This window comes from Aulonocara stuartgranti, assembly GCF_965226115.1.
Source record: "Aulonocara stuartgranti genome assembly, chromosome: 7".
Lineage (NCBI taxonomy): Eukaryota > Metazoa > Chordata > Actinopteri > Cichliformes > Cichlidae > Aulonocara > Aulonocara stuartgranti.
Window position 1 is genome coordinate 53,869,835 of NC_138945.1, and position 25,245 is coordinate 53,895,079.

The 25,245-nt window shown below is 41.9% G+C and overlaps 1 protein-coding gene across 3 annotated transcripts in view; it reads right to left on the minus strand.

Moving 5' to 3' along the window:
* The window catches only part of reln (reelin), a 138,469-nt gene that overhangs the window by 98,004 nt on the left and 15,220 nt on the right, over positions 1 to 25,245 (minus strand). For 2 of the 3 annotated variants that reach the window (XM_082538975.1, XM_082538974.1), the window contains exon 1: positions 7,945 to 8,497. The exons of the other annotated variant lie outside the window; for it this stretch is intronic. In XM_082538975.1, the coding sequence (XP_082395101.1) occupies positions 7,945 to 8,197 (253 nt within the window). In that variant the 5' untranslated portion in view covers positions 8,198 to 8,497. Of the gene's footprint in view, positions 1 to 7,944; positions 8,498 to 25,245 lie in introns of those variants that run through there. 3 annotated transcript variants of the gene reach the window in all.

A 25,245-nucleotide genomic window follows, 5' to 3' on the forward strand; every position in this document is an offset into this window, starting at 1 on the left:
GAAAGCAAATGGCATTTGTGTTAAAAAATGAACAACAACTGTGAATAAAAAACATTCTGCACAAAGAAGTTGTGCAAGAAGTTAAATGAGAATAAATAGAAATAAAACATACAAAGAGGGTAAAATGTTTTGTCATCCAATACCAATGCCACTAAAGGCAGAACGGAATTTCAGTCAATCAATCAGTTTGACTGGTTGACGTTCAGCTGAAACAGTTGCGCTGAAAGTTTTCTCCATGTTTTTTTTCTCCACAGTATACAATAGGTGCTCGATGGAAATAAAAGACTTTAATTTTCTCCTCAGCAGGGGTATGCTGGAAACCCTTTCTGCAAAAAACCCCCCCAAAAACCCAAGTCTCTCACTTGAATAATTTTAAAAATGATTTAAATTTATATTCAAAAATCCCCAACGCACTTCAGAGTTTTTATGAATTCATCAGACTTTGACATTCTCTCTACATGTTACCAGATTTCTTTCCTTTACTTAGTTTTCCATTCCTTGAGCATGGTTTCCAAAATGGGACTTGTACCCAAAATGGGTGTAGACAGGGGATAAAGTGGGATTTGGTATATCGGAGAACCCCCATATTGGGTGTAGCAGTGCAGGGAAAAGAGTACATAAAAATAAGTCACATAATAACTTGCATTGTGAGTTACTGTAGATTTCTCTTTGTGCACAGGCTGTCATCAGCTGACCTGCTACTCTAATATTCACAGTTTTTTTGTGGATTAAAGGCTGATTTCCAAACCCTTGACCGTATAATGTTTGCATAAAAGGTAAATTAGGTGAGTGAAACTAATAAACATCATCCCATTAAATATTATATATAATAATAATTGCTACCTTTGATGTAACCATACTGAATCACAGTAAACCTGAAACACTGTTGCAAACTAACCTGAATATCCGGCAATAAACTGCCTGGTATTTTCTTTGAATAACACAAAATTATTATACTTCAGTTTGTGATGTTTCACAAAATGGAAGAACACAACTTCAGTAACGTGTGCTGTACAAATCCAATATCCGACTTAAAACCTCGAAAATGAATGAGGACATTAAATAGAAGCTTCACATTTCCTCTTTATCAAATTTCACGTGTTGAGCAGTTACTTCTGAAAGCAAGCTCTCTCCCATCTCTCCACTCCTGTCTTACATCTTTCTCCATTTCTGACACTGTCACATTTTCATCTCCCCGGAAAGTACAACAGCTGCTGATTTAGCTGGCAAAAACGTTGCCCAGAAAGTTTGTGTGTTTGGTGATATTTAGAGCTGCTCGAAAATTACATGACATTTAATAAAAAAAAGAAAAAGAAAAAAAGCTGTACTCCATTTATGCTTGTTCCTCTTCTGTGGAGCTAGCTAGTTTCTTAAGTAACTTTCCTCACATCTGCACCATGAACACAGGGATGAGATGAAAGAAAGGATGTGTTGAAGTTGTTAGGAGGCTGTGGGATGTCACTCTTGTCTTATTACTGAGTAAATATCTCCAAGACATAAAAAAAAAAACCCTAATTTGACAGTAACCAGCCTATCAGAGCTACAGGTTTATCAACTGAAGGTGCTGGAGCATCCGCTTTAAATCTTAGATGTAGGTCTAGCATGCTAGTTTGGGTGGCTTGGATGCTTGGAAGACATTTTGCTCTTTATTTACTGCTTAAGAATCAAACATTGAACATGTTTGATTCTTCCTCTGTGCTGTCAGAACCCACAAACCCTCTTGCTAAACAGATCTATGGAACTAAAATTGGCATGTTACTCAGTGCACAAACTTTTCTACTCCACATGAACTAGGAAAAATAAAGAAGACAGCATATCCGAAAAGGACTAGTATGCCAGCATTTTAAAAGAATCAACAATGACTTATATACATAAGACACCAAAAACTTCCAGATGAAATCAGAGCAAACACATGCAGAGAATTGTGAGCTGAAGCGACACGCTTTGTGTCAAAGCAAACATAAGAAATCAAGTTTACAAGTAACATGGATAAATAAACTTTTTGTGCAAATAGAGAAAGAGGGACGCTATTTTACGCAGTTTTAAAAATGAAGCTGCTCTGCTGCAAAATGTCTTTTGTACTTTTTTCTTTTCCTTTGTCCTAATTCTTACATTAAGAATAATGACAAATTAGACATGCCTGAATGCGTTTTTAAGCAAATAGCAATCGTGTTCACAAAGTACAGCCATTGTCTTCCCACACTGTGGCTTCCATTAGCTTTGTTTACTGCTAAATCCTGAGAAAGTCACCACCAAGAATGCTGCTAAAGTGCATCAAAGGTGGAAAAGCTCATAATGTCACTATAATTGATGTGGTTTACGTTGGCTGCAAAATGTGTGCCAGGAGTGGAACATGCTGGTATTTGTGCTTTCTGAAACAGAAACCCACACACTTCAGAAACAGACACATGGGAAATGCACTATTTGAGGACACGTTAGGACAACGGGAGTCTAGTTTCTGCACATCACATCTCGTATTATCAACATACAGACACTCCAAATCAGCCCCCCCTCTGCCTCCCAACAGACAAACATGCACTCTAGCATCCTGAAAATCCTTACAGCCACTCATCTGCCCACTCGTGAAAGTTAATGAAAACACAACTCACATGTGCTTGTTAGGAGCTTTCTTGTTTTGGCTGGAAAATGAATCCGTTGAGGAAATTGAAAATAAAAGATGTAGCAGTTCTGTGCCGCTTGGCCAGATAAGACTGGCACAGGCGCGCACCTCTGCCTGGCAGGGATCCACTCACTGCCTTCAATTTTAGTTTTTCTACCACACCTGGCACCACGCTGGCATCATTCTGGCACCAGCCAGGCAACGGCTAACAATGTAACTGCTATCTAAGGAGATTTTCTGTGCTCTGATGCAGTAAATCAATTTTCCAGAAATGTAGCTTATAGGTGGCATCTGCGCCATCTCAACTATCACGGCTTGAATTTCTCTGCTGCAGCCTTTCATTGACTCTTTATGAGAAAAAAGAAAACAAAGGCGGCAACAGAGAAGTGTGTTTGTCGCTGCAAGTTTATTATTATTTCTGCAATGTCATGCGTTTGTACAGTATGTTATAATAGCTTAAGAACATTAATAAGGAAATATATTGGCATAGCAATTTAGCCCATGACAGCAGGAAAATACTAACTTATGTTGCGATGTCATTTTGTAACACCGCCACAGAGAATTGTAATAGCCCGCTGATCAGGACATTTGTGTTTAGCCAGCGGAACATCTGACCTGTCTCTATGTCATGATGGATCACCCACCAAGAGCTGAGTGCTGTGCACACAGCCAGGCGTGCATGTGTGACAAAGGGAAGATTCCCAATGAATATCCATTCTCATTTCTCGCCCATCTGCTCCTTGATATAAAGGAAACTGGCATAACTCAGAAAGCACAATGGTTTTTAAATGGTGTCATTCAGTGTCCACAAAGACAGAACACCCAAACACACCCAAAAAAGCCCATACAAACAGTAATACACTTGACACACTTCTCTCTACCCACTGAAGTGACCTATTCAAACACAGCAGCAGGAGGCAGAGAGGCTGAAGGGCCGGGAAGCTAATGAATGCACGGGTTTGGACCACTTGAAAGTGCTTGTGCTGTCCGCATGTTGCTTTTTGCTCACAAGAGAGCCCTATTAAACCATTAGCCCCTCGCCCCTCACTTCTTTCCCCAGTCTTGCTCACGTTTACGCTGTTCCCAAAACTGCATAAAATCTAGGACAGTCTTTAAATGGTTTGCTGACCAAGGTTTCTTCAAGTTTTCTTAGTCTTGTGAAGTGACACATACAAAATATTACATGTAAGGGGAACAGAAATGTAAGGTGGACAGAAAAAAAAAGTTCTAATCTAATCTTCCCAGGAACAGAACTCTAAACAATGCAGCACTGACAAGAAGTGGTCAGAGGTCAGAAAGCAGACACTTAACAGTCCTCAGAGGTTAAGTACTGCAGAAGGTGCTGATGACATCCAAGCGGCTGCCATAGTCACAGCAGATTGATGTCATTTGGCCATTCAATCTGAAGCCGGCGCGTGCCTGTTTGGATAGTCTAAAGATGGGCCCTATGTTTGCAAGACATCTTTCTGGGGGTTTACTAGCATAATGTGATGTAGGCAAGATAATATTTGCTTTTCTACAACCCTTCTGGGGCCTTGTTCTTGTGACCTTCAATTCAACATGTTGTTCTACAGACATCAGTCAACAGCACACTTGCAGAAAAACTCCCCCAACCATGACGAGTAATCAACTTTGCAGATAGATAATGGCCTCTTTCACTTTGCGAGGCACAATGAGCTGTTTCTGGCGACTGACAGGAGAGCGGACAGAGCAATTCACTAAGCCTAATCTCATAGGTTATCGTGGCATGAGCTGATGGCATTTTGTGAGGATGAATTTATCGCCAAACTCCCACTAAGAATGTCATTTAGTGGCAACGTCCAAATCTCCTTGAAATGTTGATTGTTTCTCTGGCTTTTTCAATCATTTGCACATGGAAAAGGTCCACGGACTAAACCATAGACAGATTAGGAAAGGCTGTTTCAGCATCTACTGACAACTCCTTTTCTAAGCAGCCGTCTTGTTTTGCCCCTTCCTCCTCCTGAGCGACACTGAAAAAGACCATTGTATGGGCTGTTTGGAACCTGCATGGTTGCGTGAGTGGCTCAGTGCTTCACAATGACATCAAGAACTGTGCATATAAAAGCAAGCTCTAGACAACTCACTCACACTTTCAAGTGGCACAAACAAAACGCAGATGTCCATACGAAAAGTCGTGGTACGATAAACATGACTGTGGGGGTTTTTTCCAAGAGTGTACGGCCATTAACACAAACAAATTGGTGCAAACACCTTGACATGAAAAAGACCCCAATCAATCTCACTGGCCCCATTTCTACCTATATACCTCCATTTGTCTGGCTGTTCTCTGCTGACTTTCAGAGGACACCACACAGCCCTTCTGTCCCCTCGCCAATCTGTGCTTTCTAATGAAGACCCAAACGCTCCACGATCCGGTGAAATGATGTCCCTTCAGTTCCGGATTTAAATCTAATGCTCTGTTTAGATCAAATCTGCCTGTTCCTTTTCTTCTCTCTGCTGTGTCACCGTGTTTTCTTAATGTTATTGTTCATCTGTGAAGACGAACACGCAAGATTTCCACAGCAGGGTGACGAGAAATGACAGAAATGCATAACAGCTTTCTCTGATTAACTGTGTTTAGAAACCGTGCTCTGGGTTTTGTATTCTGATGTTGCTTCTTATAAACATGTGGTTGCTGTATAGAGACCGTCGCTGACTCCCAGAGCAGTGTTAAAAGAGGCCAGGCGGCAAATGAAAAAAATGTTTTAACATTATTGAAATAAAGAGAGCTGCTTCCCGAGTGTATCAAGAGTAGTTCAAAAGGGTCATTTGGTTATTTAGAGGACAGCCTTAAATCCCAGTGTGACCTCACTTTTTTTTTCTTTTTTGCTTCTGTCTCTTTATTAAAAGATAAGGCTCTACGTAGGCAGTATGTGCACACTTGGCTTCCATTTGTCTGGAATAAGAAGCGACCCTAGAGTCCGAATGTGAGCAAACAAATCTCAACAGACCTTTTCATTTCTCCCCTTTTGTTTCCAAGCAGTTCAGAAAGTCCCAACAGTGCTGTATTTCTGTTTTGTCCACAATGACCCTGCCAGTACACCCACCCTCTCAAACATTTCTCAGCCTCTCTTGGTCATTTCATTCTGATAGCTAAACACCGTAATCTTGTCTACACATTCAAAAGTACACTGCCCACACATGGTCTTATCACTCAAAAGCAACAGAGAAGCAAGAGGCAGTGAGGTCAGGTTGGAAACTCAATTACTGTGCGGCCACACTGAATCTTCCTCTTGCTCTGCGCCAAACGCTGAGTTAGATTTCTGAAACACTCACCTCCTGTCTCTTTTATAAAAGATCATCTATCTCTTTCCTTTTCTGTAACTTTACCTCCATCCACTAACCTCTACCTCTTCTCCTTCACAGTCTTTCTTCAGTTTTCTTTTCTACAGCTTCTTCAACAAGCATACAGCCAGAACCTCGAATACTTTCCACCCCCATTTCGTTCAATAGTTATATCACACATTGCTTTAGAAGATTAAACCAAAATCTAATCCAAAACTAACGTTCAAAAAGCACAGAAAAACAGGGGAAAAATATAAACCACTTAAATACACAAGCTTATTCCCAGAAAACACTTTGCCTGCTCTATCATATAACGAGAGGATGTCATTTTTTTGTCTTTTTCTATCACTCCACATTTAGCAGGGCATGCAGACAGATGCCCGTCCTCAGTCTCACTGCTGTGTATGTGTAGCCCCTCAAAATCCACTCAATTCCTACCACGATGAGCCTGGCAATGGCTGTGGTAAGAACATGCAAGGCTGGCTGTAACCATCAAGGTTTGAAAAGATGAGAGAGGTGGAAAAGAGACGAGACTGGGATTGCTCACGATTGCACAACTATGCACACAGCCAGCAGCATTTCACTTGCTCGCTTGCCATTTTTCCCTTCCATCCCCAAGCAAACTCAGTCAAAACCCTGGAAATGTAACAATGACCTGCTGCCATGTGCCAAAACATGGGACAGAGGCGGGGGGGGGGAGAAAAAAAGTGAGCAGCTTGGAACCCTGTCATTTTTCTGTGCAAGCCCTGCTGCTGGTATCTTATCGGCTCAATCCTCTCATCGTCATTTAAATCTCCCCCTACTCCATCCGATCCCAGTCTTGGCCCTATTTAAATCCCTCCCTCCTCCCAGTCCACCACATTTCTAATGCTAATTATCTAAACCTTTCTGTGCGCGCTTTCCCTCCCATCCACCAGCTAGTTATTCAAATCTCTCCCCACCCACTCTCCCTACAAGCCCGGCCCCAGTTAAAGGTGCTTGACTGAAGGGCTGATCCGGGCTGTTATTTTTCCGACATAGAATAATACTGCTTCATCCTTTCCTGATCTGTTTTCCTGCCCTTTTTTTCCTTTCTTCATACAGTTACACAAACTCTGAATTGAGAGTTAAGATAACTGGATTCCGTCGTCAACAATAATGTATTAAATTAAATCAAATACATCAGCAAGGTGCACGCAATGCATGTATATTTAGGAAACCGTATATGGTGGACACATTAAAATGTGCATACATCAATTCTCTGTTAAGATGATAGCTGCGTGGGAATGTAACCTTAGTCGGTCTGTGGTGGCCTGTTAGGGTCACCGTCCCCAGTGTTAAGTAAGGCGAGAGCGAACGAGCAGAGTTTGGGGAGGTCAGAGGGGATCTGCTTTCCAGGACCAGGTGCCGGCACAACAGTGTGGGAAAGGGGACACAAGTATCTGTCTCCTCTTCTAGTCGAAGCACGATTCACTGATTTCCTAATCTTTTCTCCCTATCAGTCAGAGCATCTCTTTCTGTGGTGCTCCGTTTTGTCCATTCGCACTCGCAGCCTTCACACTCTCTCTCACTCTCATTCAGTTGGAGGGATCTCGCCGTTAGTCCTGTGGAGAAGCCACCTACACATGGAGCATTGGGATCAGAGGAGTCCCACTCAGCATCACTATTTATTACAGTTACATAAATGCTGGTTTCCAACAACAGCCACCTCACAGAACCTGTTAACTCCCATGTGCACACGCAACAGCCGCACGAAACACCTGCACGAAAAGGAATTAACTGCACCCGCAGTGTGCAAAATTTTTGTTCGATAAGTTCGTTGTATGTCTTACTGCAAAGTGCATATTATGCATATTGCATTTTTGTAGAAATGAATCATCAAAAAGAGATTTTTTTTAAAATACACAATTTTATCAATTCAAAGCATTTCTATTTTACTGATTCCTTATTGACATCAACATTGCTGAAACAAACACATCCCATTCTCTTTTCCATGCAGAATTTTTTAAAAAAGTGGACACCTTAGGGGGTGTGCTCACCTTGATACTCCTGTCCAGGGGTGTAGGTGGTGGGGTTGCCTGTAATTTGGAGGGTGAGAAGCACCTCTCCCCCACCTTCTGCTATCCCGGCTCCCTCCAGCTCACCGTGGTGGGTGCACAGGAAGAAGAAGGGGTTGAAACGGGGGTAGAAGCTTGCAGGGGGAGCCCCGAAATCCATGTTGCTGCTCCCCAGGACGAGGGCAAGCAGGGCACAGCCTAAAGCACCCCCAAGAGAGGCCCGCGCCATGGCCATCTGCCCTCACACCACGCGAGGGGCTGAGGGAGTGAAGGTGGGTGAAGTGGCAAGGAGAGTGATGGCTGGGAGCAAGGGAGGCGCGGGTAGAGCTCCAGAGGACAGGTTTGGAGTCCAGAGATGAGTCGAAAGTCCAAAAGTGTGTGGGTGAGAGTGTGCACGTCTTGTGTGTGCTTGTATGTGCAGTATTTCTGTGTCTGAGTGTGTGGGCTTGGTCGTCAGGAAAACTGCTCTTCTTTTTCCTCTCCCTGTCCTACCTCCACTCTCGGGGAGTTCAGAGCTTCGCCTGTGCTGTCCTGCTCCGGCGTTTAAATACCTCACCCCCTCCCTCTGTTTCCCTCTCTCCTCCCACCCTCCCTCCCTTCCTCTCTCTGTCTCTCGTTCGCTCCAACACCAGCTCCACGCGTGCTGTATGCGCTCTACAAGACGGCCTCCCTCCTCTCTCTCATCCAGCTCTTCTCTCCTCCCTCTTCTCCGCCAGTCTATCACTCTGAATTTTTCCTTAATCTCGTTCTCCCCCTCTCTTATCTCCTCCTTTTTACCTCTCACTAAACCATTCTGTTACTCCATATTGCACTCATGTATCCCTCTCTGGAGACCTTGGCGGCCTTATCTCTATGCATCTGTTAGTTTCTTCATCCCTAAGCAGCCCTCTGACAGATCCCTTTCACTCTTCTCTTCCTTTGTCTTTTTGCCCATCCACCAGACTGTCTCCTCCTCTCCCACCCACTATCACACCTCCTTTCTCCCTCCCTATTAAGCTCTCTTCACCTCCCTCTCCTTCCCTTTCTCTCTTTCTGCTGTTCTCCCACTTTGCCCCTCGATCTCCCTCTCCTTCTTCTTTCAAACCTCTACCTCTCCGTCTCTTCTCTCATCTTTAGAAGTGCTCGGCATTTGTTTTTCTTCTTCTCCTCTGTCGCTTTTTTTTCATGGGTTTTCCATGAGAATCTCCTTTTCCACAAGATTCTCCAACTTTTTTTCCCCTGTCAGACTAGCCCGCGCCACCGTTCCACCCTGCATTACTCCACCACCAGCTGATGGATAAGTATTCGTCCAGCACATGCATATCTTCCCTTTTCACCTGCGAGTAAATACAAAGAACCTGTATTACAGCCATGCGACTCTCTTTCTCTGCCCATCTCTCTCTTGCTCTGTGTGTAAGTGATACACTTTGCACCCCCCACCACCCAACAAGCATTCCTTCTTCAGACCTTGTGGAGACAAAAACATTTTCCAGATATATGACAAACACATAAAAATGGTCTCAGTGGCCGCACAGTTCCTTTCATGGCACACGGCCAAAGACAAAACAGACACATGAAATAAATTATTATCAAAAGGGGGGGGGGTGGACGTAAAGAAGCTGTTGTTACCACTAATTATTTCCTCTGGTGTTTCTCTTTAGCTGCCTGCTGGGTTTGTGTTGCATCAGTTCCTATTGCAGACATAAACACTCCCAAGCCAGCTAGGTACACACAGACACACGCACACTCACACTCAGCAGCTTCATGTCCAAACAGCCTGACTGACCCACAGCAAGAACGCACAACCAGTCCTGCATGGGCAGCTGCTTTCACAGCTTAAACGCTGCACCAGACACACATATGTATGCACATATACAGATACAAATACACAGTTGCACAACGAATCAAAATGCACTAAAGAGTACTCTTGTTTACAGACAAACACACAAAGAAATATAGTAAGTGGTTCTGTCAGTTTCTTGTTATCTCTATGTTGATATAATGACTTATATTTGGCTCTTGCAAAGTTATTCACCTGCCAGGGCAGCTGCAGCTCACAGACCAGCTCCAGTCAGCGTGTTTATCCACATTGCAGTCCAGACATCCAAGACGGCTGGGCAAAAAGACAAATATTATGCAACTGTAAAGGGAAGCTTCACTCACTTTGTGGATTTCTATTATAGTGGTCAGTCTGATTTATAATAACTTGTGAAAAGTGCCAGACAAAACCACAAATCCCAGAGAAGCTTCAGCTACACTTACATCCAGCCTGATAATGAAGGAAAACATGACATGGTGTGAAATAAGCTTAATGCAAACTGTACTGTCAAGCTTGAACAAAAAACCCTCTTTCTCTGTTAAATTCAGTGCTCTCCTCGCCATTTTTTTAAAAACTTTTTCTCTGTCAATACTCCACTAAGCATAGTTCATGCTATATGAGATCATGTGTTTGAGTTTTAGTTCTTTTTTTAATGCATAGGCAAATTATAGAGACTCTCTCTCTCTCATAACCATTAAAAAACTCTTAGAGTGCTGTGGAGTCACACACAAACACACATTTCCCTCATATAGGATCCAAGATAATCATGTGACCAGACTGCTGGGACAACACATTAAAAGGATGACTAAAGTGCATAGCAGCAACTTTACCATGAACAGGTGTACTGTAATGCTTTGTTTTGACACGTTCACCGCAGAACTGCGATGGAAAACAAGTACATCGGGACAGTGCAGGTAGTTACTGGACGGCAGCAACTTTTTAGAAACAGCGTGTGCCCTCCCCAGATTCTTTATAAGGTCAGCTCGGCGGACCTGTCTGCCGAGACTGGAGAGTGAGATCAGAGGTTATCACAGTCCTATGCTGTTCCTCTCAAACAGTCTGCAGTTGCCCAACAGCTCTGTGTTGGCTTAATGAAGCACTTTTAATTAAACTAAATGCATTAAGTCACTGGTGGGATTTCTTTTTAGAACTTAATTCCTTAAGTGCAGTTACAGTAGCATTTTGCACAAAATGATGCTTTGCTGTAGTTCCAGCCTGAAGTATGCAGTGAAAAATGTACTCCTTAAGTTTATAGTTTTAAGAAAATAAAATATTTGAAAAGTCTGAACAAGAGGTGAAAATTGCTCCCAACGAAAGCCAAATCGGTTTGTACTGCTGCGTCACTTGGAACAAGATGTTGCTTTTGAAGTTTTCGAGGAATGGACAACAGAAGGAGGGAATCGCACAAAACCAAGAAGAAACCAAGAAAACGTCTTCTGGTTTCCTCAAAGAAGTTCCAGTAAAGCATCAGCGGGCCAGGATGGGGGTAACAGTTTGGGGTAAACAGAAAACTGTAAAGTTCATGAAGTGTAACCTCTTTATTTGGTTTATATAAAAACTTGTTTATATCCTAGATGGATAATGCAACACAAATAATTAAGTAGACGGCTGCTCTTTCCACAGTATAGTTTACATGACCGGTACACTGACGGCCCACGCAGCTCATTATTTTTTAATTAGCCCCACTTATTTAGACAAAAGCACAGTGTGCGAGCCCTTTCATTCATTTCACTGCGACGACTGCATTGACACAATGGGTTTGCTGATGCAGTGGACTCAAGGGGGAAAAAAATCAGTCTAGCCAAGGCACCAGACAAAATTTTCCACTGGTACCACTGGTCCCACAAACTTTCTCAGTTGAGCACACCATCTTGCTTTAAGTTTAAAATCTATTTTTTATGACAAATTATTATAAGAAACAGAAAAGAGACTCAACACTTTGTGGTTTTGTCGGGAGTGAAGTAGAGAGGAACTCAAAATTTTGGTTGACGTATTAAATGATGATGTATTGAAGCTTAAAAGTTTAAACTATGTTTTTATGACAAGGAGTTTAGCGATAGCAGCTCCCTCTTACTGTAATTACAGGTACTACAATAGCTGTTGTGGTTGAAAACATAGACTGTACATAAAAGATCAACAACAACAACATCAGCTTTATATGCAGAGTTAAGTCAATGCAGAAGTGCCTTAAACCTGCATTCTTATTAACAGCCAGAAGGGGGCGACTCCTCTGGTTGCAAAAAGGCTTGTGCAGAAGTTTAAAGCAAAATTGCCCTTGGATGCCTCGCTGTATGACTTAAAACTTTCCTGTTGATTCAACTGGTAGTTTTAATTCACATTTAATACAATGTAATGTTCACCTGCTAAATTAAGGTCATACTTAAAAGGATGACACAGCATAGCATGCTTTAGGGCTACGTTGACAACTCGCTAGTATATGAGAGCCCGTCTAAATAACTGCATACTTTAAGTATAAATTGTGTCATAGTTCATCCTAAACACTGACTACCTTTCATGAAAAAAAGAAACAAACAAACTCATACTCTCACAAATACATCTGCACAAAATGAAGAATTTAACTCATGACTAAAATCAGAGCGCTCTAAGACAGAATGAATACTTGAACAAGTGTTTCTGATGCCGGTGGCGCGCTCGAGGATAGCCATTTGTTACCTGTAGCAAGCTTTAGTAACAAACACTCACACCCCTGAACCTGGTGATCTCTCCATATTCCTCATGTAGGTCCTGTCCTACATCTATTACACCGTGGCTATTGTACAGCCCCTTCCCCTATGTGCACACACAGACGTATTAATACACAAAACACACACACACACATACACAGAGTGCGACTGGGGGCTATCGTTCTCCATTATGAAAACTAGGTCGGGGAGGAGTGGGCGAGTAGAGTGGGGCAGTAATTATTTTTATCATTATTAATTTCCACCTCAAGCTTGCGCCGGGGCTTTTTTGTCTGCTTCAATCTTCATTTCAGCCCCCAACATCCACACATGCACACACCACCATCACTACCAGTGTCTTTGAAAAGGCTACGTGCCAAACAAGGCAGAACAGAGCATGGGGGCACAAAAGAGGAAAAGAGCTCAAAGGGATAGAAAGAGTTTGACAGAGAGCGAGAGGGGCGACAGGGGAAGCCGGAGGGGTCGGACGTGTCGCCTCATCACTCACCGGACCCTAATTTACACTAACAGGTTGTTTACTTGATATGGCGAATGATAATAAAAGCCTGGGTGTTGGATGAGGGGAGAAGGCAAGGAAAGAGAAAAATTGAAAGCGAGGCCCTGCGGGAACACTTCGGCGCTGTGATGGCTTGCACACTCCAATTAGTCCCATGAAAAGCTTCTCTCCCTAGAAAGGAGTTAAGGAAGGGGTGAGTTGCTCATTGCGTAAATAAAAACAGCCATATTCACCCCAAAACTCTCTTGCTGGGCCACTGCACAAGGAACAACTTCACTGGTTGTTGGGACTCAGCCGTGGCCACGTACAATGAAAACACAGTTTTCAAGTTTGTGTTAGGGTCCCTGGGTCGTTGACCCAGTGTTTTGTGTTTTTGGTTTTTTGATTTTGTTATTTCGTTATATTCTAGCTTTGCTTTACGGGTTTTAGGATTATTCTTAGTTAAGGTTCTCTGGGTGGGGTTTGGTTAGAGCTTTAGTGTTCTGGTTTTCTGTCTGTGTAATCCTTAGTTGCTGTCTCCCCTGTCTGCTATATCCCCGTGTCCAGTCAGGGTCTGTGTCTGCCCTGGTTCCACGTCTCTGTTCCCTCTGTTGTAGTGACTGCATGTGAGTCTGTGTCTTTTGTTCAGTCTCTGTTATGTTTCCTGTTTTACTTTGAAAGTCCATGTCTCATGTTAATGTGTTTGGTTTTGCTTCCTTTGTCTCGTTAGGCCTGATTTGCCCCAGCTGTATTTCCCTCCTGTTACTCATTCCCTGATTGCTCCCTCTGTGTATTTTAGCCCTGTGTTTCTCTGTGTCCGTGTCGCGATCTACCGTTTATTTTGCTGTGTGTTTTGTCATTCCGCCGGTGTTAGTTTAGTTTGATTTTTTCCAGTTATGTTATGTTTGAGTTCAACATTAAAGCTGCTTCGGTTTAAGTTTGTCTCTGGAGTCTGCACCTTGGGTCCTATTCCTGTCTGCACACAGCCGTCACTTAACAGTTTGTTTTGTTAATGACACTAAATTTGTTATTTGTACTGTACGTATTACACGTAGGTTCAGCGACCACAAAAAAATAAATAAATAAAAAACAACCAAAAAAAAAAAACGCTGCTGACACTCACTAAATAAATGAATGACTTGAAATGCACCTTTAACCATACATAGTCCATAACAGTGTGCAAAGACTGCAAAATCAATGTAGTGATTTACTTCTGCTCCAACTATAAATAAATATTAATCAATTTAAAACTGTTAAAAAAAGCAGTGTTTTCCTTTGGATCATTTGAAGGTCTAGTTCTGTTACTGCTGTGTGCTGTAGTATCTATTTCCATCTATCCATCCAACTTCATCCGCTTTATCCGGGGCCGGGTCGCGGGGGCAGCAGCCTAAGCAGAGAAGCCCAGACCTCCCTCTCCCCAGCCACCTCCTCCGGCTTTTCCGGGGGAACACCAAGGCGTTCCCAGGCCAGCCGAGAGATATAATCTCTCCAGCGTGTCCTGGGTCTGCCCCGGGGCCTCCTCCCGGTGGGACATGCCCGGAACACCTCACCCAGGAGGCATCCTTGTCAGATGCCCGAACCACCTCAGCTGGCTCCTTTCGATGTGGAGGAGCAGCGGCTACTCTGAGCCCCTCCCAGATGCCCGAACCTCTCACCCTATCTCTAAGGGAGAGGCCAGCCACCCTTTGGAGGAAGCTCATTTCCGCCTCTTGTATCCACGATCTCGTTCTTTCGGTCACTACCCACAGCTCGTGGCCATAGGTGAGGGATTTCCATCTATTCTATACCAATCATCCTCATGTAGTCTGTTATGCAGGTCAAATTTATGCATCTCTGATAAAATTCAGCCATCTGATAGAAAATCTTCCTCTTGATTTTTTTCGCCTACAGTAAAACTTTTTATTAGACTTATCTTTGGTGCAACACTTGAAATATTATATGTGTGAATGTGTGCGTGAATGGGTGGATGGATGACTGGATATGTAAAGCGCTTTGGGGTCCTTAGGGACTAGTAAAGCGCTATATAAATACAGGCCATCTACCATTATAACAGGGTCTCCTCCTGTCTTTTCATAGAAGATCAGATTACTACGGTTTTCTCTATATTCTTATAAGATCTTTACCTTACAAAATAAAGCACCTTGAGGTGACTGCTGAGCTGAACTGAATTGAAAAAGTTAATCTTGTATTTCATTATAGTTGTTCATTGCACTGGGTTGTCAGAAGTTACGTGATTGAATCGGTTTATTTGTTTGCTAGCAGGATTATTCTTTATGTTATAGATGGAATTGGATTAAAACTTGATCAGTGGAGGAGGTTGCCTCAACATCATCATATCAAATGTAAAGCTTTGATATGGATCTAGATGCAGGATATTTTGTACCATTCTGAGATAGCGTGCCCACTGGACACTTTATTTATAACATCTTGTTCCTACTGGGTTGGACCATGTTTTGCTTTCAGAACTGCCTTACTTCTTCGTGGCATAGATTCAACAAGGTGCTCAGAGATTTTGGTCCATATTGACATGAGAGTATCACACAGTTGGCTGCAGACGTGTCATTAATACATCCATGATGCAAACTTCCAGTGTCGTCACATCCAAACGGAGTCCTCTTTTGGACTGTCATCTAATTGCTGTGGAGACCATTTGAGTACAGTAAACTCATTGTCATATTCAAGAAACCACTTTTTGATGATCCCAGGAGATCAGCAGTTTCTGGAATACTCAGAGCAGACTGTCTGGCACCAACAACCATGCAATGTTCAAAGTCACTTGAATTGGATTTTTGCCCATTCTCACGTTGGGTTTGAACTTCATCTTGACTATTTCTACATGCCCCCCTCCCCCCAAACAAAACTGGGGTGCTGAAGTAGGTAGTGGGTGTATGTATAAAATCGAAATAAGAAAAATCATATTGATGTTCTTAAGAAAATTTCACAAGCTAAGCTAGCTAGAGACAACCTTTTAGATCTAGACATTCATGCGCTCTCTGCTTTAACAGATGAAGGCATTAAATACTCAGATTTTGTGTTCAGACACTAAGACAGAAGTTTTCCCTCTTAAAATCAAGCATAAGTCCTCATGGCTGCTAAAAACAAAAAAAATCCCATGTCCTCTGTCCTCCACTCCTCAATTAGGACAAAAATCTCTGGAAGTGGCTACACTGACACCTTGATGAATGAGTAAGCCATGCAGAGTAAGTACAGCATCATCCTTTAAACGACAGTGGGATCAACATTCCCCACATTCTATGGTTCTCTTCTACCACATAAACAACTGAAAATCCAAACTCAAACCTGCTGTTTGGACAAAGCGAGATAAAGGTTGATGTATAAAAACTCGCTTTAGTGAAACATCTGTTCATGGAAATGTCTGCAGACACAATGCGTTAACAATTATATGTAGTATAAAAGTGACAGGAAAAACAAGAAAAGCAAAAAAAAGATCTTCGACAAAAGAACTCTGTTCATTCACACAGTTCAGGGGTGACTCAGTTGTTTTTGCTTTCCACTTTAGGGCCACATTAATCTGCCAGCAACCAGTGGAGAGTAGCAGAATATGTGTGGGACTCTGTGAGGCCATGTTACAAACCAAAACACTGGACAGAACAAAAATGAAAAAGAACGTAAAATGGTATTTAATTTGTTATGGTTAAAAGCAAGTAAACATCTAAGACTAATTATTCAGTTATACAAGAGTAGGTTTTGAGACTAGCTCACAGGTTCCTAGACTGTACACCATGGAACTTATATCAAAGTACTTCATTTGAATTTCCTGTTGTGCCCTTTCTCCAGAATTTCTCTTTCAATACTCACATGTGAACCAGTTTCCATGAATTCTCGTTGAAGCATTATTAGCCAGAAATACAGTATGCACTAGTTTTTGCGCTGGCACTCAGCAGAGTTGTTTTTCTTTGCGAGAAGAAAGCCCAACACTGTTGCTACCAAGGTCAAGTGCATTTTCAAGCTAAACGACCGGCACAAACATTTTTCTTTTTTGTTGCATGACTAAAAACCATGTTGGGGAAACATGCAGGTATTGCTTTGAACTTGTGTGCAGCCTGAAGATCATTAATCTAAAGCAGCTTTCAGTTTTGGACACCTGTTATAGCTCATCTGACTTTAACAGTGCCATTTGCAAACCTTAACCTATTTTGAGCTGGGCTTTTATTTTTCTTGTAATTAAATTATAAGAATTACCAAGAGTATCCAACATGAAATATACAGATATGATGTTCTTACTTTTAAACAAGTTACTGGTATTAAATTCCTCATGGTAGTTGTTTTTATTTTTTTGAAAAATGACAAATGAAGTATCAGCAATTAGCAGGACCCTGAGAGATGCTGCTGGCCCTTCAGTTGATCCATCTACCGTTCACTCAAGCCTCATCTCAAATGGTCATTCTTAAGGAAGGGAAATTACCCAAGAACTGGACTGAAAATCAGTGCTAATGCGCCTTATATAGAGTGACAAATCCAAAATTTAAAATCTGTTTCAAATTGTCATCAGTATGTGTAGACGTGGTCAGGAGAAGGGTACAATAGTGTGTGTTTATAGCCATCTTTGATACGCCGTGGAGGCTCTCAGCTTGGGCTTCATTTCAGGAAGCAGTGTTTGGGATCTTGCCAGTCCTGAGATGAATACAGAAAAATGCCATGAGAATGTGATATACCATGCAAAACCATCTGGAAAGCATTTGATTGAAGCAGCTTTGTTATCATTGTGTTGCTGAAATATAAACATATCGCTAATGCAGTCAGTCATGGATTGGCCTCCCCAGAGCCCAGACTTGGCAGCGTACATCCAAAAAAGAGCTTTGATTGTCCTTTAAGAAGCCAGAAGATCTCTTCCTGAAGACTATTTAAAGAAATTGCGAAGAAGCTTGCTTCCAATGGCAGAGACCTTTTGCTTGTCAATCACTTGGCAAGCAAAAGGTTGCTGGTTCGCTTCCAGCTGGAGACACAAATCCCCCTTGGGGTTGTGTCAGGAAGGGCATCCAGTATAAAATTCAGCCAAATCAAACATGCGACCCCTTGTGGCAAGGGAGCAGCTGAAAGTAAACAACTTCTACAAGAAAGCATGCCTAAGGGTTCAGGCTGTGAAGGATGAAGGATAAAGGTGGTCATACAAAATATTGACGTTTAAGCTCATTAGAATGAAACTCTGTTTTGCCTTGTATGTTTCCACATCTTTAAATAAATTGTTGTTCCTATTTGCCATATTTTAGGAAAGCATGAAGAAATAAGGTGTAACTAAAGACTTTCCCCCAGCACTCTATGAACCACATTATGTGTATGTACACATATCACTGAGCACCTGAGGTGTTTAGAAATATCAACATTTAAAGCTGAGTTTAAGATTAGAAAATGCAATGAAACAATTAAAATGCAAATTTCTTAGGAACATGACAATGATTTTATCTGTTAGATTGTATGTTGCAAGTTTTTAATTAATCAAAAGAATATCATCACAAGAGTCTGTACCCTATATAACCCTTGTTAATTTTTAACACTCAAAGCAGACATTGGTTGGTGTGTTTATAATGTAATTTTCCAATCCTGACAACAGTAAGATACAGTATTTTTTAAATAATTGCACATCAAGCATTTGCTGCTGAGAAATGTGAAGAAAGGTACGTCAATTTGGCTTGAAAGACATCACAGAATGAAGGTACATCACAGTGATTAGAAATCAAAGCTTTAAAAGCCTTCAAACATATGCTCCCAGTCCTGTAAAACTCATACAGAGATGCTATAAACCAAATAAACTGTCGTGTGCAGCACATACTGCACGCAACTAATTCAATGGTAAATACTGGTGGGGATAATAAATGCCTCTGCTTCAGTTTGGAAATATTTGGGGTTTAGATCAAATAACACACATGAGCCAGCCTGCTGCATGACAGCACAGACCATTTCTGGCAAACGCTCCAAGTTACTGTTTTTCTTTCCTTTTTTTTTAAACAAGCAACTTACTGATTAGTAGAGATTTAAGAAAACCGTCAAAAGACCTGCTACCTTAGCTAAAATGCCTTTAACTAATAATAATTGAATCTGTGTGCATTTTCATACTTAAATAAAAGGTAAATGTGTGGCTGTACTCATGGAAAATAACTTTTCCGCTGATTTGAAGTTGTGTTTCTGGGATCTTCATGAATGGTAAATGTAATAACTGCTGTCTGTACTGAAGCCTGACGGAAATATTAAAACGGCTAAGTGTTTGGTACTAAGAAGGTAGTGTGCAGTAAGGTTTTACAGCTTTTTGATGAAAGCAGTGGTTTTCTGCAAATGAATGCTGTGAGAGTGATAAGAATGACTCATAGCAGGTTGCAAGCTGGACAGCTTAATGATGCAATGTTGCAGTTTTTGGCATTAACTGCAGGAGCTTCGTTCCACTGAACAAAATCCACACAAAAAGAAATGTCAAAGAAAAATAAATGCAGGTGCACATGTCCCGATGTCCTTTTTCTGCACACTTTCTAGCATAATGCCATCCCGCAAATTTGCTTTAAATATATCAAATAGTCAAACACTGGGCTGTCTGCGTTGAATACAGTCTTTATATATCTGTGAGTTTAAATGGTGGAGGCACATGGCTTGGCACCATTTAAGTGTGATACATTTTTCAATAGCTGTGAGTCATAGTTCTTTCTGAGTTCTGAGCAAGGCAAAGTGCGTCGCTCGGGGCTGCCTCCATCTACAGACCGTTAGCTTCGTACTTCTTTTGCATTTGTTAGACGCAAAATCTGTTCTCCAAACTCCTCGCTTTCAGTTCAGCTCCCAGTTCACTGTCATCACAGCAGCCCCCTCCCTTCCTGCAGTCATGGTAACGGAGCTGTGAAAGAACAAGCTGAGGAATATGAGGCATGGAGGATGACAGACACATGGCCACATTGTGACAGAGACAGACGAAGAGAATGCCGAGTGGTTTGACACCACAGACAGCGATTTCCCCATCCTGACATCCAGCATGCAAGCAATTAAGAAGGACATGAGGCAGAAGTTATGTGGGACACAGCAAGTCGAGAAAAACAAGATTTCTAGTATTTGCAAGGCATTCAGCAGCAGAGTGGAAGTTCTTGCTGGACACAGATTTTATTGTTTGGAGGCGAATCCGTGTACTTTAGGGTCCCGTACTGTCATTCCTTCGTCTGTTGCTGAGATCAGACTTGTTCACTGTACAAATAAGATCAATGAGTCGACCTCCTGGCACAAGCTTTTCAGAGTCTAGAACTCAGGAGAAAATAGGCTATCACCATGGCTGAAAATCAATTTGATAAATGATAGAGAGGTGTTCTAGCAACTGAAATCCTACACGCAGGCCATCAAAAAGCCATCTCTCTTCACATACATTCTTATGGCCTAATAGATACAGTATTGATTTTAGTGTGGTTGGTGGAAATGCCAATGTGAACTTGTAAAAAAAAAAAAAAAAGTAAGACAAAACAGCTCTTGTTCTCACTCCGTGGCATAATCTGAGCTGTTTTCGGGCACTGCGCTCTTCAGCAGCTAGGATAAGTTGCTTCTGCTTGTGTGTGTGAGAGCTGCACAGCATGGCTGGCACACACATAATAAAACAGATCTATTCCAAAAGATACCATTCATCCCTGGACGGCCAGCACAGACTCTCACTTCTTACAAATAAACACATATGCAGTGATAACAGTCGCATGTAGCAGTAAACACTGTTGAGATACGCAAAAAAGTCTTACTCACACAGCATTCGCACACATGCACAGTCAAACAAACACTGGCAGTAGTAGTAGAGGTGTAAATGTGCATGAGCGCACATACACACACACATATTTGCACTTGCAGATCCACTCACATTAGAAACACAGAAGAAGGCGGGAGGAGGGGGAAGGGGGCACTGAGGCCACAGAACATACAACAAAAAGCAAGCAGACAGCCTTGAGCTATGAGCTCAGCTAAATAAATAAATAAATGAAAATCTCATTTTAAACCAGAAGCTTCGCACCCCCTCTTGGAGCCCACTCCTCCTCCTCCCAGCTCTCCTCCTTTTTCCTCCTCCTCCTTTCCATATCCCAGATCAAGGTTTCATTCTGAAGAAGCACAAAGACTGGCTGCCCAGCATCCATCTCTTCAACTCCATCCATCCCACCTATCGTAGGGCTCCAGAGACATGGATGTGCTGGCTCTGCTTTCCATTTTCTTCCCCCCTCCACAGGATGAGCTCTGACAGTACCCAACGACACCAGAATCTGGCAATCAACCGGCAAAAGCGCCAGAGGTTGTCAGACCATTGTATCTGTTTGTGTAAATCTACTGTAACAAATGCACCTGGCTCCATTTTATAATCCAGAGTTTATGTCAGGCTTCGTGGCAGGTAGGATGATGCCAATTAGAGAAAGGCATGGCTGTCAGGGGAAGCACATAGTATGCTGTAGTGTCTCAGCAGGCTAAACCTAACTGATTTAAGCCAATTTGTCGCCATATCCATATTGTGCTTGACTGTGCAAACAAACAGATATAAGTAGCGGCTGTGGGCATGTGGATCTGTGGGTGTGGATGCTGGAGAGACACAATAGATGGTTGTTTTGGCGTATAAACCCCACACAGATGGATGAACATCCTGCTTTGGATTGGTTAAACCAAACGTACTGAGGCAGACATGACACAATATCTTTTAAACTGTGCACATACTCCAACTGTCAACAACTGAAGAGGGACCAGGGATGTGAACAATCAGTCGACTAGAAGCTTAAGCTCCCTTCACTAGTCGGTACCAGAAATACTCATTTGTTCGACTAATTGCTCAGATTTCACAAAACGAGCTGTGGGATGTCATGCAGTCACTTACAACAATGTCTTCCCCTTTCTCTCGGTGATGAAATATTCTAAACAAGCAAGGTGGAAAGACAGATGACATCTTGTAAAACCTGTGTGGTTTGGCAGTATTTTGATCTAGAAAAGAAATGCTTGGGTCTAGGCTGTGTCAGGCTAGAACCACTGAACCAGAGCAATCTGTCACCCACATTCAATACAGCCGTGTGGACACTATCCTGCAAGTAAAGAAGGCTGCTGGTGGCAGCACACTCGCCAAGCCAAAATGACATGTGCAATGATACAGACAGCAGACAGCTCCATACATTTCAGAGGCATTTTAAATATGATTTGATAACAAAAGGGTGGAATTAACAGAGTGAAATGGCTATGCACACAATACTTGTACAAAAGTAATTACATTATAGTCTTAATCATTTCTCAAACATTTAATTGATAATGAAATTAGTCACAAGGAACATCCCTTGTATGGAGAGGAGGACAGAGTGAGCCAGATGATACAGATGATAATGTGACCTTCATCTTTGTCACTATGAATAGAAGGAGGAACCCCTGTGGCCTTAATTATATGGGTCAGCAGACCAGGAGCTGGTGGTCCCACATTGGGGGTATCAACAAGTCAAACAAATGCAGACATACACAGAGAGCGAGTTGATTCGAGTCAATCAACGATGGGGCCCTGTTTTAAGAAGAGAAATGCAAATTGCAAATACAACACACACACATGCACACAGTCAAATGAATGCATTTCCTCTCATAATAATGACGCATTCATGAGCATTTTACAAGACAAAATGTTACAAAGCAAGACAGGAAACAGAAGGAAACCAGCGGCCTTTGTTTCCTGACTTTATATTCAGCTTTAGAATGATGTTGTGCACTCGATGTTTACTCATAACAACCAAGGACAATCGTTTATGTGCAACGCTGTACCAATGACAAAGAGAAAAGTGCTTCTTGCACACCTGCTCCACCATCATCATGATGGCTAGAGACTGTAATTAACGGCGAGGTTTAGGCGTACGTTACAATTAACACATCCATGCAGATATGCACACAATTTACACAAAATATAATGGTCCATTGAATCCTCCACTGTAGGTCCTTCAACACAGTGTTCCGCACACTCACTGATCCAATTACAGGTCAGAGGTCACAAGACGGTCCCATCCTACCACAATATACAACAGGACCTCCCCCCACTCACTTCTCCCCATCCTCCCAGCATTCCCCTCATTCATTTATCCTCCTCTCTTCACACCCTTCTGCTCAGCTGTCATCTCTCACTTCGTCTCCTCTAAATGGCTATTGACTGTGCTCACAGGGCTGTCGTTCTTTGTCTGTCCCCCATCACAAATGTGTCTGCCAATCACAGGCTCACTGCTCTGAGTGATCCTATATCTTATAAAACAAAAACAGCACTGTTGCTTTCATTTAAAAAAAAAAAAAATCTTAAATCTCTTTTTAAAAATTTTTTAACTTCTGGCATTCCACACTGCTCCCAGTGTTGTTGCTGCAGTTCCTCAGCTAATCTATTTTCTCTGTGGTTGCCCTTTTCTCAATGATTGCCCTCTCTCCGAGCTTTCTCTCCTACGCTCCTCCACTGTTACTCGCTTAGACTCGCTCCTACTCTCTCCTTTATTCTTTCCTTATTCTCGCTCCCTATCACATGTTAAAACTCTAGCTTACGCCCTAAGGGAAGTTCTCCCTTTCAACTCACTGGACCCAGAGACAGGAAAAAGCTATTCCTCCCTACACCGTGTGTCACTGCACTGTATCTGTTTCTGGTAACTAGCTGGGTAAGCCGATGTCATCATGTTACTGTGTCACTGTGTCAACAAAAGACTGGCTTTATTGTACAGTGTATGTAAAGATTAATCTTCAAACCTAGGCCAATCTGGTATTTATTACCTCTGCAACAAATCATATGTGATTGGTTGAGTTTGTCTCCTGGTTGTTAGCAAAATTATTCAGAAAGTTCAATGAACGTGTTGCCATTGATGGGGCTTAGCCCATCGTTTGAAGGTGTAGGTTGGGGTAAACCTGCAAGACAAGCAAAATTCAACTTTAAGCCCATTTTTTTCCAAACATATGCACTTTGTTTTGTAAGGAAAATTGGAAAAAGATGCAGCATATTGGATTTATAATGCAATAAAGTCATTGTCATGCTGAAAAATAAAGCTGTTGCCAATCAGGCACTTTTCAGACAGGTGAATCAAAATGTGAAAGCACTTTTCTGTGTTCATAATTCAATTACAATAATTACATTTTGACAACATCCACAACACGAGCACCCCTCACTAAAAACTGAACCAAACTTTTGGGTCTTTCACTCTGTTGCCACTGACTTCCAGTTCTTGTGTAATTTTCCCTTCCTTAATATTGGCTGCCCTTCCATTGACACCAAATCCAATGAGGCTTCAGTGAATAGCAGAGGAATCAGCTGAAGGGCCAGATACATCTCTGTCCGGTGTTGGGATTTTTTTTTTTCTATTTTTCCTATTTCTTACAGACATGACTTTCAAAAACTGTTCATCTTCCGTAGATAGTTTTTAGGCCTGTCACTTCTTCTTTTTGTCCTCTACTTGTCGATTTTTAAGGACACAGTGCAAAATGCTGAGATATGTCAGGTTTGTCTCCTAAAATCGCCTGACTGGTGCAAAAGAATACTATTTTATGCCTGCCAAACTGTTATTGTTGCCATATTTTGTAGATTCAACATCGATAAATGGAAATAATGTGTGTAAAATAAACACTGAATCCTTTCTTGAGTTAGGTGCATTTTTTTAATGTTTGAAATGATTCATGGGTCAGCATGAAGTAGAATGACTGGTATTAAAATTTGTGAAAAAAGCAGCCAAGACCACTTTAAAAAACAAGTCCAAGAAAGTCTGGCTCCTTGGAAACAAAAAATAAAGAAATGACAGATGGCTCGAGACTTTTGTACAGAATTGTATTAAAATGAAATAAGAAAAAAAATGGGACACATTCATTTTGCAGTTAAAAACAGCAAACTAACCCAGATATCCTTCTGGAACCAGGTATTCAGTTCATGCTTGTTATGGTCTTTTCAGAGGTATACACTCTCAGACTCATCTTGTGGCTTAATAAATATTCTAACCTAAGTGTACATTACTTTAAACAAGAGATAAGTCAAAACATAACAAATTCCAAATAACTGGTGGCAAAACCATCTACAATCTTGGGTAAAGGGACCTATAGTTTGCCACAAAAAGGCTACAAAAACCATAAAATTTATTTCCTCCATACAGACAACCACACACCCCACAAAGACAAGGTCATGCCTCATTAATCCATCACTCCAACAAGCTCCCCCATCAGCCTCATTCCTCTCCTCCACCACGCACTTGCTACATATCCTGCACGAGTGCCCGAGATTTACAGCTGCTCTGGCTCATGGGCAGAGGTTTGGCTGATATACAGTGAGCAGTGAAAGAAGAAAAAAAATGGAAGAGACAGAATGAGAAAGAGATGAGAAC